Here is an 18,306-nt window from a genome sequence, read left to right as displayed (position 1 = left end):
AAAGTTGGCTACAAGTTACAGAAAACAAATAACTTACTAGCTATAGGTTAGACCTTTGAGCTATTCATCCCAGGCATGTATAGGGAGGTGAAAATCTGATGATGAAATGGCACCAAAGTTGAATAAGAACTGGCATCTACTTAGAGGCTAAGATCTGAGGATCATTGTTCAAAGCCAGTCTGGGCAGGAAAGTCCATGAGACTTTTTTTTGCTTCCTTATTTTTCTTTTTGTTCAAACTAAGGACCTGGGCACCATCCCTGAGCTCTTATTGCTCAAGGCTAGCACTCTACCACTTTGTGCCACAGTGCCACTTCCTGTTTTTTGGTGGTTAATTGGAGATAAGAGTCTCAAAAACATTCCTGCTCAGGCTGGCTTTGAGCCATGATCCTCAGATCTCCTCTGAGTAGCTAGGATTATAGGCATGAGCCACCAGCGCCTGGCATGTGAATACTTTTGATTTCTCTGTAGTCTCTATACACTTTTATAGGGTTGCCTTCCTTAGAAAACAGATTATAAAAGTAGCTAATATTTACTCCTAGTATGTACTAAGTACTGTGTGTGTGTGTGTGTGTGTGTGTGTGTGTGTGTGTGTGTGTGTGTGTGTGTGTGTGTGTGTGTGTGTGTGTGTGTGTGTGTGTGTGTGTGTGTGTGTGTGTGTGTGTGTGTGTGTGTGTGTTAGTACTGGATTTAAACTCGGGGCCTTGTGCTTTTTTTTTTTTTTTTTTTGGTGCTGGTATTGGGGCTTGAATCCAGAGCCACACTTTCTCACTTGGCTTATTTTGCTCAAGCTGGCACACACTACCACTTGAGCCACATGTCTATTTCCAGCTTCTTGCTGGTTAACTGGGAATAAGAATCTCCCAGATTTGGGGCTGGGAAGGTGGCTCCGGGGTAGAAGGCTTGCCTTGCATGCATAAGGCCCTGGGTTCAATTCTTCAGCACCACATAAACAGAAAAGGCCAGAAGTGGTGCTGTGGCTCAAGTGGTAAAGCACTAGCCTTGAGCTGAAGAGCTGAGGAACAGCGCCCAGGCCCAGAGTTCAGGCCCCGAGTTCAGGCCCCACAACCAACCAAAAAGAAAAAAAGAATCTCACAGATTTATCTGCTTGAGCTGGCTTTGAAACATATAATCCTCAGATCTCTGCCTTCTGAGTAGTTAGGAGTACAAGTATGAGCCACCAGTTTCCACTGCTAAGCACTATTCTAAGCACATTTTTTTTTTTTTTTTTTGGCGGTTGTGGGGTTTGAACTCTGGCCCTGGCCACTGTCCCTCAGCTCTTCAGCTCAAGGCAAGTGCTCTACTGCTTGAGCCACAGCGCCACTTCTGGTTTTCTAGCGGTTTATTGGAGATAAGAGTCTCACTTTCCTGCCAGGGCTGGCCTTGAACCATGATCCTCAGATCTCAGCCTCCTGAGTAGCTAGGATACAGGCATGAGCCACCGGCGCCCTGCTATCTAAGCACATAATTTATCTTGACTTTACAAATAAAAACAGATTAGAGTGGTTCAGTAACTTGCTCAGCTCTTGCAACTAGTAAAGTAGCAGAGCCAAATTGAACTGAGGTAAACTAGTTCAGATTCCAAGTACAACACCCTCTACTAGTCTGATATCTGGAGATTGGAAGAGCTGGACAGGGTACCTAGCACCTGTGCCCTTAGGTTTATTCTGTCTGCCTTGCACAGCTGTTTGATCTGCTCAACAAAAAGGCCAAGTTACGTGTGCTGGAGGACGGCAAGCAACAGGTGCAGGTGGTGGGGCTGCAGGAGTACCTGGTTAACTCTGCTGATGATGTCATCAAGATGATCAACTTGGGTAGCGCCTGCAGGTCAGAATTTTAATAAAGAAGGGGCTATCTTCTAATGACTGGTTTTAGCCTAACTCATGCCATTTATTTCCACATAATGCTACTTGTTGCCAGCTTGGTAAAGGCTGTGAGGGTCTCTGCTTTAAGGGCTTAGCGTAGGACAGAACCTAAGGCCAAAGGCTTCTCAGACTCAAGTCAAAGTAGTCCGACTCTAACCAAGGCAGGTTTTATTCACAGGCATGCTTCTCCACATCTATAAGACTGTCCTGGTCCTTCCCTTGTGAAATTCAGGAGCTTCCTGGCTGGATGTGTTCTGGGATAGAACACAGAAGTAAGGAAGTACTGATGTGGTATTATGGAGGGTCAGGGAGGGGCTACCCTCCTCAGGCCCCTCCAATGCTCTCATGTAGTTTATATGTGCCCTGGAGCAGACATAGCTCATCCTTCCGCAGATCTACCTAAAGCCTACTGATTTGGCAACGTAGAAAATTATTATGTCCAAAGTTGGAGATGGCAGTTGTCCAGAATGAAAGTCTGAGAAAGGAAGACACACACTTATTAGAATCCTGATCTGACCTAAACACTGGAGGGTCTTGGGGACTGGATCCCAGAAGGTCATAATAACCTTTCTTTGCCTCCCTCATCACCTTTGCCACAGGACCTCTGGGCAAACATTTGCCAACTCCAACTCTTCCCGCTCCCATGCCTGCTTCCAGATACTTCTTCGAGTCAAAGGGAAACTATATGGCAAGTTTTCTTTGGTAGATCTGGCAGGAAACGAACGAGGGGCAGATACTTCCAGTGCTGACCGGCAAACCCGAATGGAGGGTGCAGAAATCAACAAAAGTCTTCTGGCCCTGAAGGTAACAGAGGCCAGCTAGTGGTAGGGCCTGGAGGGAAGGGAGGGAAAGATGGGTCTTTAATTGTTCCTGCTGCTTCACAGGAGTGTATCAGGGCCCTAGGACAGAACAAAGCTCACACCCCATTCCGAGAGAGTAAACTGACACAGGTGCTGAGAGACTCCTTTATTGGGGAGAACTCAAGGACTTGCATGGTGAGTAGAGTTACTTTGGTACAGAGGAGACATTTAGTTCTGTCCCTGGATAGCAGGCTCATTCCTGGCTGCCTCCATTTCCAGGCTCTTGACTGGACTTGCACCCTCCTTTACTGCTGCTGCTTCCACATTACCACCTCCCCCACCCCTCACCCCCAAGCAAGGAGGAAAGAACCTGCCCCTTGCCAGGCACTGGTGGCTCATGCCTATAATCCTAACTACTCTGGAGACTGAGATATGATTATGATTGGAAACCACTCTGGGCCAGGAAAACCCTTGAGATTCTTATCTCTAATTAAGTACCAGAAAACCAGAAGTGGATCTGTGTGGTAGAGTCCTAGCCTTGAGCAAAAAAAAAAAAGCTGGGGCTAGGAAGGAGTCTCAGTGGTAAAATGCTTGCTTTACATGCATGAAGCCCTGGGTTTGATTCCTCAGCACCACATAAGCAGAAAAAGCCAGAAGTGGCACTGTAGCTCAAGTGGTAGAGTGCTAGCCATAAGCTGAAGAGCCAAGGGACAGTGCCCAGGCCCAGAGTTCAGGCCCCACAACAAACCAAAGGAAAAAAAAAGAACCTGCTCTTTTACCAGGTGTAGGCACATCTCTTGGCTGGCTGGTGGAGAGTCCCTTATCTGGTTAAAAAGGGACTTGCAAGGGGCTGGGAAGATGGCTCAGTGGTAGAGTGCTTGCCTTGCATGCCTGAGAGGCCCTGGGTTCGATTCCTCAGCACCACCTAAGCAAAATGAAAAAAGCTGGAAGTGGTGCTGTGGCTCAAGTGGTAGAGCTTGAGCTGAAGAGCTGAGGGACAGGGCCCAGGCCCAGAGTTCAGGCCCCACAACCGGCCCCCCCCCCCCCAAAAAAAAAAAAGGGACTTGCAAAACTTGAAGATAAACCTGAGGGGATGCAAACAAGGAAAATCCTTATCTCTTCCAAGGCTTCCTTCAGATTCATTGGTTCCCAGCCTAGTATATAGGCTGGAGCACAAGCTACAAGCCTGCAGTGTTTTGTTTTGTTTTGTTTTGTTTTGTTTTATGCGCACGGGTCATAAGGCCTGAATTCTGGGCCTGGGCACTGTCCCTCAGCTCTTCAGCTCAAGGCTAGTACTCTACCATATGAGGTACAGTGCCACTTCTGGCTTTTTCTGCTTATGTGGTGCTGAAGAATCAAACCCAGGGCCTCATGCATGCAAGGCAAGCACTCTACCACTGAGCCACCTTCCCAGCCCCGTCCCCCCCCCTTTTTTTTTTTTTTAGTGCCAGCATTGGGGCTTGAATTCAGGGTCTTGCACTCTTACTTGGCTTTTTCATATAAGGCCAGAGATCTTCCACTGAAGCCACACTTCCAGTTTTGGCTTTTTGCTAGTTCATTGGACATAAGAATATCTCATCTGTAGTCACAGCTACCAGGGAGAGTGAAGCAGGAAGATCACTTCAGCCCAGGAGTTTGAGACCAGTGTGGGCAACATAGTAAAATTCTGGCTTTTTAAAAAAAAACTTTGGCCGGGTGCTGGTGGCTCACACCTGTATTCCTAGCTACTCAGGAAGCTGAGATCTGAGGATCACGGTTCAAAGCCAGCCCGGGCATGAAAGTCCGTGAAACTCTTCTCTCCAATAAACCACTCAGAAAACCAGAAGTGGCACTGTAGCTCAACTGGTAGAGCACTAGCCTTGAGCTGAAGAGCTGAGGGACAGCGCTCAGGCCCAGAATTCAAGCCCCATGACCAACCAACAAACAAACAAAAAAAAAAAAACCTTTGTTTTTTTTTTTTTTCTGTTGGGCCCCAGTGGTTCACACCTTGAATACAGTACCTACCCAGGAGGCTGAGATCTGGGCTGAGCCAGCCCAGGCAGGAAAGTCTGTGAGACTATCTCCAATGAACTACCAAAACGCCGGAAGTAGAACTATGATTCAAGTAGTCGAGCGCTAGCTTTTAGCAAAAGAAGCTCTGGGGCAGCACCACATCCCTGAGTTCAAGCCCCAGGACTGGCACCAAAAAAGAAAAAAAGTGTTTTTGTTAAAAATTTGTTTTTTTAAATATGCATTTCATATTAGGCAAGTTGCCTGGCATAGCATGGGTGCCTAATGACTCCCTCCACCTTACCAATTGAATGTCATCAGGTTCCTCCCTGCAGCAACTCCAGGAGCAGACTGACTAGCGTCTCTACCTGTGATACGCAACTTCTATCTTTTGCCTCTTTTCAGATTGCTATGATCTCACCAGGCATAAGCTCCTGTGAATATACTTTAAACACACTACGATATGCAGACAGGTACTAGTACCTCCAGCCTAATGGGATGGGGAATGGATGGGGGAGGCTGGGATACCCAGTGCCTGCTGTATACTCCCTATGATTCAGTGACTGTAAGTCATGAAAGTTCAGCTGTGGTGCTAGACCTTTCCCAGCTCCCTTTAGCATTGTTTGAGGGTTTTGTCCAGTTTATTTTCTCTTGCCCAATGGCAAAACTACTGCTCATCAACCTTGGATCTCAAGCCTTATAACCTGTGTGTCTCTGTACTCCATGCTGAGTGCCAAGGGAGCTGCTGTGAGATCAAGACTTCCTTATTTCCTCAGAGTCAAGGAGCTCAGCCCCCACACCGGGCCCAGTGGAGAGCAGCCAATTCAAATGGAAACAGAAGAGATGGAAACCAACTGTAATAGGGCTCTGATCTCAAGCAGTGTAAGAGGGCTACAAGGAAGGGAGGGAAAGTGAAAATGTGGCCTCTGAGGTAGGAACCCCAGGCCATGTAGTCTATATTGTTCTCTATTTTTGGCACCTCAGTTCTCCAAGGAAGAGGATGAACTGTCTTCCCAGATGTCCAGCTTTAATGAAGCCATGACACAGATCAGGGAGCTGGAGGAGAGAGCTATGGAAGAGCTTAAGGAGATTATACAGGTAGGGGCTAGCCCTGGCCAGGGAGGAACTGCATGTGCATACTGGCTCCCTTGGGTTGGGATGGCAAGAGGCCCCCTACACTAGCACTCCTTAATCTCTACCTGACAATCTTCTAGGGCAGGCAGTGATCACACCATCTGGCGCAAATAGGCCTTTCTGTGTCCTCCCAGCTAGAGCTACTAAGCCTCCTCCTCCTCCCTTTATTGCAGATGCTGAGGGTAATTCAGGAATCTTTGCTTTTTTTTTTTTTTGTCGGCCGTGGGGCTTGAACTCTGGGCCTGGGCGCTGTCCCTCAGCTCTTCAGCTCAAGGCGAGCGCTCTACCACTTGAGCTACAGCGCCACTTCCGGTTTTCTGGTGGTTTATTGGCGATAGGAGTGTCACGGTCTCTCCTGCCCGGGCTGGCTTTGAACTGCGATCCTCAGATCTCAGCCTCCTGAGTAGCTAGGATTACAGGCGTGAGCCACCAGCGCCCGGCAGGAATCTTTGCTTTTTTATTCAGTAAATGTTCCAGCTCCTATGCTACAATCATGGACCTAAAAAAGCAGATCCATGTAGTAAGCTCTAAGTAGACTTGAGGTCAATCCTGACCCTTCTGGGTGTGAGTTGATTTCCTTGTGAAAGTCAGCCTCACTGGGCCTCAGTTTTTTCATCCCTCAATTGGGAGAGAAGGGATGTCTTTGATGATTAAGTGGTTGGAGCTGAGTAAGTGGGAGGTGCTACTTTTGCTATTGAGGAACCACACAAAATATCTCAACACATTGGCATTCTGGGAATTGCAGAGCAGAAAGGAAGAATTTGTAGCACTTGTGATATGCGACTATGGCGAAGTGCTTAAGCATGTCTTCTTCCTGGACTGTTCTGGATACTGAGGTTTAAAGGACATGGCACTTTTAGGATAAACGAGGGATGCACTGTTGTCCAAACAAAAATTTTGAAGAGATATTAAAGGAAGATCCCAGGTCTGGACAGATCAGCAGGACCCTGATGCTAAAGGGCTTATATATATAGCTTGTACGAAAGGCTTGGACTTCATTATGAAGGCAGTGGAAGCCTTTGAAGGGACTTGGCAAAGTAGTGACATGGTTGGTTATACCAGTCTCTTGCAAGCACTCAACCACTGAGCTTCATCTCCACCCTTTATTTCATTTTTTGCTGGTCCTGGGACTTTGAACTCTGGGCTTGGGCACTGTCCCTGAGCTTCTTTTGCTCAAGGCAAGCACTCTACCACTTGAGCCACAGAGTCACTTCTGGTTTTTTGGTGATTACCTAGAGATAAGAGTCTCTGGGCTGGGAAGGTGGCTCAGTGGTAGAGCGCTTGCCTGGCATGCATGAGGCCCTGGGTTCAATTCCCCAGCACCACATAATAATAAAAAAAAAGAGTCTCTTGCACTTTCCTGCCCAGGCTGGCTTTGAACTGTTTGAACTGAGATCCTCAGATCTCAGCCTCCTGAGTAGTTAGGATTACAGGCGTTAGCCACCAGCACTGGCTTCACCCTTTATTTTTAAGATAGGGTCTCACTAAGCCAGGCACAATGCCCAGGCCCAGAGTTCAGGCCCCACAACTGAGCCAAAAAAAGAGCTAAGAGACCACACCCAGGCTCTGGGTTTAAGTCCCAGTACTGTTTTGTACACACACACACAATACATACAGTCACACTCATACACACATGGTGTATCACTGTGGCCACAATATGGAGTCTGGCTTGGGAGCTTGGGAAGTAGAAGCACTTAGGAATTAGGAAGAGTTCAAGAAAGATGATGGTGCATAGACCAGGGCAGTTCCATGGTCTTGGGATTAGAGTGAGGGCATGAGATTCAAGAACCATTAGAGGCGTGGAATTGACAGGATTGGGTGAGAGTAGAAGTTGTTATTCTACCTTTTGGTTTGGGTAGCAGAAGCAATGATGTTATTCATTTGGTGGAGTATAGGAATAAGTCTGGGTAGAAGGAGGATGAATGCCAGTTGAGTATTTCTCAGGGGAAGAGGGTCAGGAGGCGGCGGGGTATAGGGCACAGATGAGGAATGGCCTCTCATACAGACAACAGCATTGCAGGCAGTTGGGATATAGAAATAATTTTATTTATTTATTTTTGTCGGTCGTGGGGCTTAAACTCTGGGCTTGGGCGTTATCCCTCAGCTCTTCAGCTCAAGGCAAGTACTCTACCACTTGAACCACAGCACCACTTCAGGTTTTCTGGTGGTTTATTGGAGATAAGAGTCTCATAGACTTTCCTGCCTGGGCTGGCTTTGAACCGTGATCCTCAGTTCTCAGCCTCCTGAGTAGCTAGGATTACAGGCGTGAGCCACCAGTGCCCGGCAAGCAGGGATAATTTGAAGTGTTTTGGTGTTACTACTTGTTGCAGCAAGGACCAGGCTGGCTTGAGCTCTCCGAGATGACAGAGCAACCAGATTATGACTTGGAGACCTTTGTAAATAAAGCAGAATCTGCTCTCGCCCAGCAAGCCAAGCACTTCTCAGCTTTGCGAGGTAGGTGTGGCTGCATGTGCACTGAGTGGGTGGGTGCCTCTGAGACTCTTATCCCTTGTGCATCACTTCTAATTCATTCCAGATGTCATCAAGTCCTTGCGATTGGCCATGCAGCTGGAAGAGCAAGCTAGCAAACAAATAAGCAGCAAGAAACGGCCCCTGTGATGACTGAAATAAAGATGTTTGGTTTCACACGAAGGATCTGAGCAGGGACACATTTTGGTAAATGCCAAGTGTAGGCATTGGGCCTAGGGCAGCTGGGAAAGGGACACGACTTTGCTTTTCTTCGATTTGGAGCAGGAGGAAAGAGCTTTTAGGTAAGCTGTATGTTGCCCTTTTCTCTCCATTGAGAGGGGCACACTGACTGGGTACTGTATTTTCCCTGGCAGTGGACTAGCTGCTTCAGGAGGCTCCCCAAGGTTGTCTTAGCTCTGAGAAAGAGAAGGAGCTCTTATCCTATCTCTTGGCTATTCTGTACACCCTTAGATTATGTAGTTGCATGTTTTATACTTTGTAAACTGTTTCTAAGACCTCTTTCTTCCTTTCTGTTTTTGAAGCCCAAGATGCTTTATATATTTGTACACTTTAACAATAAAGAAAAAAAAATCAGCCTCTTGAGTGATGTGGGTAATGAGCCTGGGATGTATCTGAGCCTTTTGCCAGACCAAGAACACTACTGTGCCTTTGGCTTCTAGCTAGTGCTTATTCTGTATTCTTCTTGGAGGCCAGACCCATGCCTACAGCTTTCATGACCGGCTGAAGACCCAGCCTCTGACTTGTTAGCAGTACTGGAGCTTGAACCCAGGTCCTCCATAGGGACAGGAACTACTCTGTTCCAGTCTCTACATAAGTCTACTTAGGGCAGATTAAAAGACTAGGAACCACCAACTAGAAAGCACTTGCCTTGCTGAAGCAAGAAGAATCTGAAAGGCAACAACACCAGGGCTGGGAAGGTGGCTCAGTGGTAGAGTGCTTGCCTTACATGTATGAGGCCCTGGATTTGATTCCTCAGCACCACATAAGCAGAAAAAGGCCAGAAGTGGCACTGTGGCTCAAGTGGTAGGGCATTAGCCTTGAGCTGAAGAGCTGAGGGACAGTGCCCAGGCCCAGAGTTCAAGCCCCACAACCAGCAAGAAAGAAAAAGAAAAGAAAAAACACCAGTTTGGTATTGAAAAATGAATTGTGAAGCCAGGCGCTGGTGGTTCACGCCTGTAATCCTAGCTACTCAGGAGGCTGAGATCTGAGGATCGCAGTTCAAAGCCAGCCCAGGCAAGAAAATTCGTGAGACTCTTATCTCCAATAAACCACTAGAAAATCAGAAGTGGCACTGTGGCTCAAGCGGTAGAGCCCTCGCCTTAAGCTGAAGAGCACAGGGATAGTGCCCAGGCCCAGAGTTCAAGCCCCATGACCAACAAAAAAAAATAGAAAAATTGTGGGGGCAGGGAAGGTGGCTCAGTAGCACAGTGCTTGGCTTGCAGGCATGAGTCCCTGGGTTTGATTCCTCAGCACCACATAAGCCCAGAATTCAGGCCCCACAACTGACCAAAAAAAAAAAAAATGTGTGCTAGATGGACTAAAGGACCAAGTTTAAGGCATGGGCAGGCTTAGATTTTGTGTCCAGAAGTGTCCTTAAATAAAAAGGTTATGTCAGCCAGGTGCCAGTGACTCACCTATAATCCTAGCTACTCAGGAGGCTGAGATCTGAGGATCATGATTCAAAGCCAGACTAGGCAGGAAAGTCCAAGAGACTCTTCAATAAACTACTAGAAAACTGGAAGTGGTGCTGTGGCTCTAGTGGTAAGAGTGCTCGCCTTGAGCTGAAGAGCTGAGAGACAGTGCCCAGGCCCTGAGTTCAAGCCCCAGGATTGGAAAAATAAAAATGTCAAATCCAGGCCTGGGATGTAGTGGCAAAGTACTGGTCTAGAAAGTACAATGACCTGGGTTCAATCTCCAGTACAAAAAAAAAAAAAGAAGGCTGGGAAGGTGGCTCAGTGGTAGAACACTTGCCTTGCAAAAAAAAAAAGAGAGGGGCTGGGAAGGTGGCTCAGTGGTAGAGCGCTTGCCTTTCATGCATGAGGCCCTGGGTTTGATTCCTCAGCCCATGCAAAAAAGTCCTCAAGATTCTATCTCCAAGATAAGTGTAAGGCCCTATTAGAAAAATAAAGGAGGGCTGGGCGCTGGTCGCTCACGCCTGTAATCCTAGCTACTCAGGAGGCTGAGATCTGAGGATCGTGGTTCAAAGCCAGCCCCGGCAGTAGAGACCTTGAGACTCCTATCTCCAATAAACCACCAGAAAACCGGAAGTGGCGCTGTAGCTCAAGTGGTAGAGCGCTCGCCTTGAGCTGAAGAGCTGAGGGACAGCGCCCAGGCCCAGAGTTCAAGCCCCACGGCCGACCAAAAAAAAAAAGAAAAAGAAAGGAGGGCTGGGAAGGTGGCTCAGTGGTAGAGTGCTTGCCTGGCATGCATGAGGCCCTGGGTTCGATTCTAAAGTACCAATTAAGCAAGAACAGCTGGAAGTAGCACTGTGGCTCAATAGGTAGGGTGCTAGCCTTGAGCAAGAGAGCTCAGGAACAGTACACAGGCCCAGAGTTCAAGCCTCACTACTGGAGGAAAAAAACAAAAACAAAAAAATGAAGTTTCCTGACCAGGCTGGCTTTGAGCTATCATCCTCATATCGTAGCCTATTAAGTAGCTGATAGGGCTTGAGCTACCAGGGCACAGCTATGAGTACATTTCTTTTTTCATTTTTTTTGTTGGTCATGGGACTTGAACTCTGGGCCTGGGTGCAGTCCCTGAGCTCTATCAGCTCAAGGCTAGCACTCTACCACTTAAGCCACAGCGCCACTTCCCATTTTCTGGTGGTTTATTGGGGAAGAGGCTCATGGACTTTCCTGCCCAGGCTGGCTTTGAACGATCGTCAGATCTCAGCCCCTTGTATCTAGGATAACAGGTGTGAGCCACTGGCACCCAGTGAGTACATTTCTTTTTAGACACTATCACCCTACTTTTGCTTTCCCCCAATTTCCCCCTCCAGTCCCTGCCCACATAGTATTTACTGCGTATTATGATGGCATTTGTTCTCTGCCTGCTTTGATGTATTTTTTTAATTTTATTTTTAATTTTATTATTATTTTTTTGTCGGTCACAGGGCCTGAATTCTGGACCTGGGCACTGTCCCTCAGCTCTTCAGTTTAAGGCTAGCGCTCTACCACTTGAGACAAAGCACCACTTTCAGCGTTTTCTGTTTAGGTGGTGCTGAGGAATCGAACCGAGGGCTCATGCATGCAAGGCAAGCACTCTACCACTGAGCCACCTTCCCATCCCCCAGCTTATGTTTTTAAATGTTCAGAAACAGCTGGGCGCTGGTGGCTCACGCCTGTAATCCTAGCTACTCAGGAAGCTGAGATCTGAGGATCGTGGTTCAAAGCCAGCCTGGGCAGGAGAGACCGTGAGACTCCTATCTGCAATAAAACCACCAGAAAACCGGAAGTAGGGCTGTAGCTCAAGTGGTAGAGTGCTCGCCTTGAGCTGAAGAGCTGAAGGACAGCGCCCAGGCCCAGAGTTCAAGCCCCACTGCCGATCTTGTGACTTTAAATGAGCATCATTATTCCACAATACTGTGAATTTCTGGAAATTATGTAATCACTTAATCACAATCAAAAAAAAAAAAAAAACCTCTGGGAAGGGAGAGAGGGAGGGGATGGTAGGGGGAAAACAATGGAGGGGGTAACAATATTCAATAGGAAGTGTACTCATTACCTCACTCATGTAACTGTAACCCTCTGTATAGTATCTTTACAATAAAAATAAAAACAAAAAAAATGTTCAGAAACATTTTTTATATATGAAGTATATTTTTATATTATTCACCCTGTTTTTCTCCCTCTTCTCTCCCTTGTTCCCCCCAAAACAGCCTACAAGTATGTGTTTATGGCTTTGAAAAAAATATCTGGGGCTGGGAATGTGGCTTACTAGTAGAGTGTTTGCCACACATGCATGAAGCCCTGGGTTAATGTGCCAAAACACAATTGCAACAAACTTAAGATATTAATTGGCTTTACTTGTCAGTCCAAATTGGGCAATGTGTAGAATGTGTAAAGCCAGCCTGGGCACGAAAGTCTGTAAAGACACTAATCTCCAATCACACACACACACATAAACACACAGAGCCAAAAGTGGTTCTGTGGCTCAAAACAGTAGAGCACTAGCCTTGAGCAAGAGGAACCTAGGGATAGCATTCAGGCCCAGAGTTCAAACCCCAGGACTGGAAAAAAAAAAAGTGTCCCAGTGAACTCAGCAAAAGAGGCTGAACAGTAGAATAACTAGTTAACATCAGCTCCCCTATAACTATCTGAAGCTCCACTATAACTATTTGAAGGGGGCTAGGAAGGTGGCTCAGCGGTAGAGTGCTTGCCTTGCATGCATGAGGCCCTGTGTTCGATTCCTCAGCACCACATAAGCAAAAAGAAAAAAGCCAGAACTGGCGCTGTGGCTCAAGTGGTAGAACACTAGCCTTGAGCTGAAAAGCTGAGGGACAGCGCCCAGGCCCAGAGTTCAGGCCCCACAAGCGGACCCAAAAAAAAAAAAAAAAACTGTTGGAAGGTGACCTGTTTGGGGGTGGGAAGGAGGCTCACCAGGGCCTGGATGAAAGTTTATTTTTTATTTATTTTTTTGTCGGTCGTGGGGCTTGAACTCTGGACCTGGGCACCACTGTCCCCAAGGCGAGCGCTCTACCACTTGAGCTACAGCGCCACTTCCGGTTTTCTGGTGGTTTTATTGGAGATAGGAGTCTCACCATCTCTCCTGCCCAGGCTGGAAGTGGCACTGTGACTCAAGTGGTAGAGCACTAGCCTTGAGCTGAAAAGTTGATAATAGTTCACAGGCCCAGGGCTGGGAAGGTGGCTCAGTGGTAGAGCACCTGCCTTGCATGCGTGAGGCCCTGGGTTCGATTCCTCAGCACCACATAAGAAAAAAGCCGGAAGTGGCACTGTGGCTCAAGTGGTGCAGCGCTAGCCTTGAGCTGAGGAGCTGAGGGACAGCGCCCAGGCCCAGAGTTCAGGCCCCACGACTGGACCCAAAAAAAAAAAAATAGTTCACAGGCCCAAGTTCAGATCCCAGGACCAAAAAAAAAAAAAAAAATATATAGGCATATCCTGTTTGAAAAATAAGAAGAGTAAGCCGGGCGCTGGTGGCTCACGCCTGTAATCCTAGCTACTCAGGAGGCTGAGATCTGAGGATCACGGTTCAAAGCCAGCCCGGGCAGGAGAGACCGTGACACTCCTATCTCCAATAAACCACCAGAAAACCGGAAGTGGCGCTGTAGCTCAAGTGGTAGAGCGCTCGCCTTGAGCTGAAGAGCTGAGGGACAGCGCCCAGGCCCAGAGAGTTCAAGCCCCATGACCGACAAAAAAAAAAAAAAAGAAGAGTAGCTGGGTGCCAGTGGCTCACGCCTGTAATCCTAAGGAAGCCCAGGCAGGAAAAATCCATGAAACTCTTATCTTCAATTAACAGCCAGAAAACCAGAAGTTGTACTGTTGCTAAAGTGGTAGAGCCCTTGCCTTGAGCTAAAGCGCTAGGGACATCGCCCAGTCCCAGAGTTCAAGCCTCATGACCAACCAAAAAAAAAGCAAAATGGGATGGAGGTGTGGCCAAATATGTATAGTACCTACAAGCCCAATACCCAAAAACCCAGTTCTACCACCATCCAGAAAATAAATTGAAAAGAAAAAGGGAAATAAACTGGATTATTTCCAAAATTTATCTATTGTGTCTATTCTGCTTTCTCTAAAGGTAAATTTTTTATTTTATTTTTTTGTCGGTCATGGGTCTGAACTCTGGACCTGAGTGCTGTCCCTCAGCTTGTCAGCTCAAGGCTAGGACTCTACCATGTGAGCCACAGCACCACTTCTGGCTTTTTCTGCTTATGTGGTGCTGAGGAATCGAACCCATGGCCTCTTGCATGCAAGGCAAGCTCTCTACCACCGAGTCACCTTCCCAGGCATTTGCATGACTGACTTCATTTTTATTTTCATTCTGCCAGGGAACTCACTTGGGCATGCTAGGTAAGCACTCTACCACTTACGTTACAAACTTAGTCCCTCCATTGCGAATTTTAGTCTGGTGTGTTGGGTCTTTAGTGCTGGAGCTCAGTGCAAAATGATGGCCTCTTGGAAAAGAACGGTTTTTGGTGTCATACTGGGGTTTGAACTTAGAGCCTGGGGGCTGTCCTTGGGCTTATTTGATCAAGGTTAGTACCCTGCCATTTGAACCACAGATCCATTTCTGGATTTGTAGTGGTTAATTGGAGACAAGTTAACAAGTCTCACCAAGCCTGATGCTTGTGGCTCATGAGTGTAATCCTAGCTACACGGGAGGCTGAGATTTGAGGATTACTGTTCAAAGCCAGTCACGAGCAAATTGGTCCATGAGACTCTTACTCCAATTAACCACCAGAAAAACAAGTGGTGCTGTGGCTCAAAGTGGTAGAGCGCTAGTCCTGAGCAAAATTGCTAAGGGACAGTGCCCAGCCTCAAGAGTTTAAGCCTCACGACCATGACCACCCAAAACAAAACAAACAAAAAAAACCCACTACCAACAGGATTTGCTTGGCTGGCATCCATCCAACCACTTAGGACTGTCTACTGCTTGTTTTGTTTTTTGTCAGTACCAAGGTTTGAACTCAGGGCTTTCTGTCCAGTCTGCTTGGCAGGTTGGCATTCTACCACTTGAGCCAAGTCTCTAGCCCAGCAGTTTGCTGGTTATAATGGAAATGAAGTCTACGATTTTTCTGCCCTAAGTGGCTTCAAACCTCCAGATCTCAGCCTCCTGAGTAGTGAGGATAACAGGCGTGAGCCACCAGCGCCCGGCTGCAGGAAGGAATCTGTCTAAAGGTTTAAGTAGAACCAAGCTTCCGAATGACCTACACTGAGCATGGGAGAAAGAAGCCTAGGATTCTGGGCCGAGACTGCGCAGTCAGGACCCGGCAGCCGGTCGCAGGCGTTTAAACCCACGACGTGCCCCGGAATCACCCAACTGCGGCATCCAATTACAGCTCGCCGCTCAGCAGCTCCACCTCCTTTCCCTCGCGGCCGGAAGTTGCGCAAAGTGGGCGGGACAGTGTATCACAAATGGGACCGTGAGGCTTTGCGTTTCCTCTTTCCAGCCAGCGCCGAGCGATGGGTGAGTATTTTCTCTGTGTGGGGACCCGGGAGGGAGGATGACCTCAATCCGGAGCCATCCTGTCCCGCAGCCAGTTTAGGAGTGCATTAACGTCGGCCTTCGGTTCCGAACAGCTACGAGAAAGGGTGATCCTGAGGTTTGGGCTGTCGAAGCCCACTGAGGGGACCGCCAGGGCTCCGCGTTGCAAACAGCAGCAACATGGCTGCCGCGGTCAAGAGGCCCGGGCCGGTCGCACGTGTATGATGACAATTCGGTAATGCTGCAGACTCCCGACTGCCTTGTGGGGAAGCCAACCTTGGAGAGCTGAGCGTGCGGCCCGCCGGGCGCGGGCATCTGGAGCAGGCGAACTTCGGCCGAGTCCCAGTGGCTCAAGCTTGCGTCCCTGCTCCCATATACAGGCATCTCTCGGGATAACTGGCACAAGCGCCGCAAAACCGGGGGTAAAAGGAAACCCTACCACAAGAAGCGGAAGTATGAGCTGGGACGCCCTGCCGCCAACACGAAGGTGCGTGGTTCTGGATGCAGGTGGGGAGGGCCCTCGCCCTCCCAGCCTTGCAAGATGGTTTCTGCGCCCGGCATCCAGGACTTGGTTTGGTGGAGATTGGTGCTGTGTGTTGAAACTGCAGGGGTGGGCTCCAGGTACTATCAGAAGGCTTGTGATTGTGGCCTGCCTGGAGATATGGATGTCAATGTTTCGGCTTTTTTTTCCCTTTGGAGGTGGCTAGAGTGATGAGGAAGTTTCCTTAGGCGTGGTTGCGGCCGTCTTGGTTGCTTATTTACCACTTGCCAATGCGAGGACTTGTCATAGTTACACTGACTGAGCTACCTCAGTCCAGCCACGTGTCTTTTTCCTTTCAGAATCGTTCAGTTTGATAACCTGGTTCCTGTTTTCCAGATCGGTCCCCGTCGCATACACACAGTCCGAGTTCGGGGTGGCAACAAGAAATACCGTGCTCTGAGGCTGGATGTGGGCAACTTTTCCTGGGGTTCTGAGTGTGAGTAGGTCTTCCGGGATGGGTGGGTGACAAGGGCAACTAAGTTTGCTAGACCTAGACCAGTTCTTGAAGTTTCTCCTTACAGAAACACTGAGGTAGTCAGACTTGAGCCCACCCAACCTTCTGCACTTGGGGGTGAGTCTAGGCAAGCAATTACCAACCACCTCTACAAAAGGATTAGTAGTTGGGGGTGAAGGTTAGCTTGTTGTATCTTTGACACTGAAAGGTTGGACTCCATCTTTGAAGTAATAGTGATGCGGTTTGTTTTGATTTAGGTGTGAGAATTGAAGCCAGGGTCCGGTTCGTTGGTGTGTGCCAGGCAAATGTTCTACCACTGAGATACACCCCAGCCACTTAATTCTATGTCTCTTGTGAGCAGGTTGTACTCGTAAAACAAGGATCATTGATGTTGTCTACAATGCATCCAATAATGAGCTGGTCCGCACCAAAACCCTAGTAAAGAACTGCATTGTGCTCATCGACAGCACACCATACCGGCTGTGGTATGAATCCCATTATGCACTGCCCCTGGGCCGCAAGAAGGGGGCCAAGCTGGTGAGTTGTAGGCCAATCTGTATGTTGTGTAAAGGTGGGGGGGCTGCCTTTATGACTGGGATTTTGTTGTGATAAAACTACTTGTTGCTTGTGAAGGAACCAGGCCTTTAGAGCTAAAAAAGCAGGCATTAGTACAAGGCTCACGGGCTCTAATCACCTTTCTTCCTTAAACTAATAATTGTTATCTTTACTCAGACTCCTGAGGAGGAAGAGATTTTAAACAAAAAGCGATCCAAGAAAATTCAGAAGAAATATGATGAAAGAAAAAAGAATGCCAAAATCAGCAGTCTATTAGAGGAGCAATTCCAACAAGGGAAGCTTCTTGGTGAGTTAACTGGCTCTTCATTTTGTGGAAAAGAACTGGGTACAAACATGCATGGGGGTATTGTGTTGTATCTGGTATGAAAGCAAAAATGAGAAGTCATGGATAGCTTGGAAAGAGTGTCCAGACCTGCCGGAAGATGTCTCAGTGATGAAAACTTTGTCCAGTTCTGCTACTGAATTTAAATTGACGACAAAGTATATCTGAGGAGACAATGGGCTTTAATGCATGGCAGGTGTCAGTAAGTGGGGGGAGGGTTAAGTAGGTAAGGTGCGGCCTGTTGCCGTTTGTTTCTAAGAACCATGTATTCTTTCAGCCTGCATTGCATCCCGACCAGGCCAGTGTGGCCGAGCAGATGGCTATGTGCTAGAAGGCAAGGAGCTGGAATTCTATCTGAGGAAGATCAAGGCCCGGAAAGGCAAATAAAGTCATCTACCATCCTTAGCTCATGTAATAAAAGTGTTTATTGTTCTATGTCTTCCATTCTATTTGATATTTCTCTGTTCTGAATCTGATGGCTTTCTTTGGGGAGGGGGTGTCAGTCGTGGGGCCTGAACTCTGGGCCTTGCGCTGTCCTTCAGCTCAAAGCTAGTGCTCTACCACTTCAGTCTCAGCACAACATTGTTTTCTAAGAGTCATAGGCTGGGGCTGGGACAGTGGCTCAGTGATAGAGCGCTTGCCTTGCATGCATGGGCCCTGGGTTCGATGCCTCAGCACCACATAAGCAAAAAGAAAAAAGCTCGAAGTGGCACTGTGGCTCACGTGGTAAGAGTCCTAGCCTGGACTTTTCCTGCCTGGGCTGCCTTTGAACTGTGATTTCAGCCTCCTGAGTAACTAGGATTACAGGCGTGATCCACTGGTGCCCAGCTTCATCCCTTGAATTCAGTGGCACTAAACATTCACAAGAAGCTATACAACCTGTGCTTCCTACTGGCTCCAAATTTTCTATTTTGTGATTGGTCGTCTGGCTTGAACTCAGGGACTGGGCACTGAATCTGAGCTTCTCTTGCTCTCA

General features: G+C 47.9%; 2 protein-coding genes and 3 non-coding genes across 7 annotated transcripts in view; all 5 read left to right on the top strand.

Moving 5' to 3' along the window:
- The window catches only part of LOC138823634 (kinesin-like protein KIF2C), a 37,248-nt gene extending 28,435 nt beyond the window's left edge, over positions 1-8,813 (top strand). For all 3 annotated transcript variants that reach the window (XM_070017056.1, XM_070017057.1, XM_070017058.1), the window contains 8 exons: positions 1,683-1,825; positions 2,463-2,667; positions 2,748-2,858; positions 5,058-5,125; positions 5,429-5,534; positions 5,637-5,750; positions 8,117-8,240; positions 8,323-8,813. In XM_070017056.1, coding sequence (XP_069873157.1) covers positions 1,683-1,825; positions 2,463-2,667; positions 2,748-2,858; positions 5,058-5,125; positions 5,429-5,534; positions 5,637-5,750; positions 8,117-8,240; positions 8,323-8,405 — 954 coding nt within the window. In that variant the 3' untranslated portion in view covers positions 8,406-8,813. The remainder of the gene's footprint in view (positions 1-1,682; positions 1,826-2,462; positions 2,668-2,747; positions 2,859-5,057; positions 5,126-5,428; positions 5,535-5,636; positions 5,751-8,116; positions 8,241-8,322) is intronic.
- A 6,523-nt stretch (positions 8,814-15,336) lies between these two features.
- On the top strand, positions 15,337-17,765 carry LOC138823633 (small ribosomal subunit protein eS8). The gene is made up of 6 exons (XM_070017054.1): positions 15,337-15,419; positions 15,818-15,924; positions 16,315-16,414; positions 16,794-16,969; positions 17,165-17,294; positions 17,608-17,765. Exons 1-6 carry the CDS (start codon positions 15,416-15,418, stop codon positions 17,715-17,717), a joined length of 627 nt encoding a protein of 208 aa, XP_069873155.1. The 5' UTR covers positions 15,337-15,415; the 3' UTR covers positions 17,718-17,765.
- On the top strand, positions 15,654-15,733 carry LOC138823685 (small nucleolar RNA SNORD55/SNORD39). The gene has a single exon (XR_011370869.1). It is a non-coding gene; the product is annotated as a small nucleolar RNA SNORD55/SNORD39 (small nucleolar RNA).
- Positions 16,139-16,242, top strand: LOC138823687 (small nucleolar RNA SNORD46). The gene has a single exon (XR_011370871.1). It is a non-coding gene; the product is annotated as a small nucleolar RNA SNORD46 (small nucleolar RNA).
- On the top strand, positions 17,434-17,503 carry LOC138823686 (small nucleolar RNA SNORD38). Its single transcript, XR_011370870.1, has one exon. It is a non-coding gene; the product is annotated as a small nucleolar RNA SNORD38 (small nucleolar RNA).
- Positions 17,766-18,306: the final 541 nt, after the last annotated feature.

Source organism: Dipodomys merriami, unplaced genomic scaffold (assembly GCF_024711535.1).
Source record: "Dipodomys merriami isolate MVZ:Mamm:240054 unplaced genomic scaffold, mDipMer1.0.p SCAF_121, whole genome shotgun sequence".
NCBI lineage: Eukaryota > Metazoa > Chordata > Mammalia > Rodentia > Heteromyidae > Dipodomys > Dipodomys merriami.
This window is presented reverse-complemented; position numbering and strand designations above follow the sequence as displayed.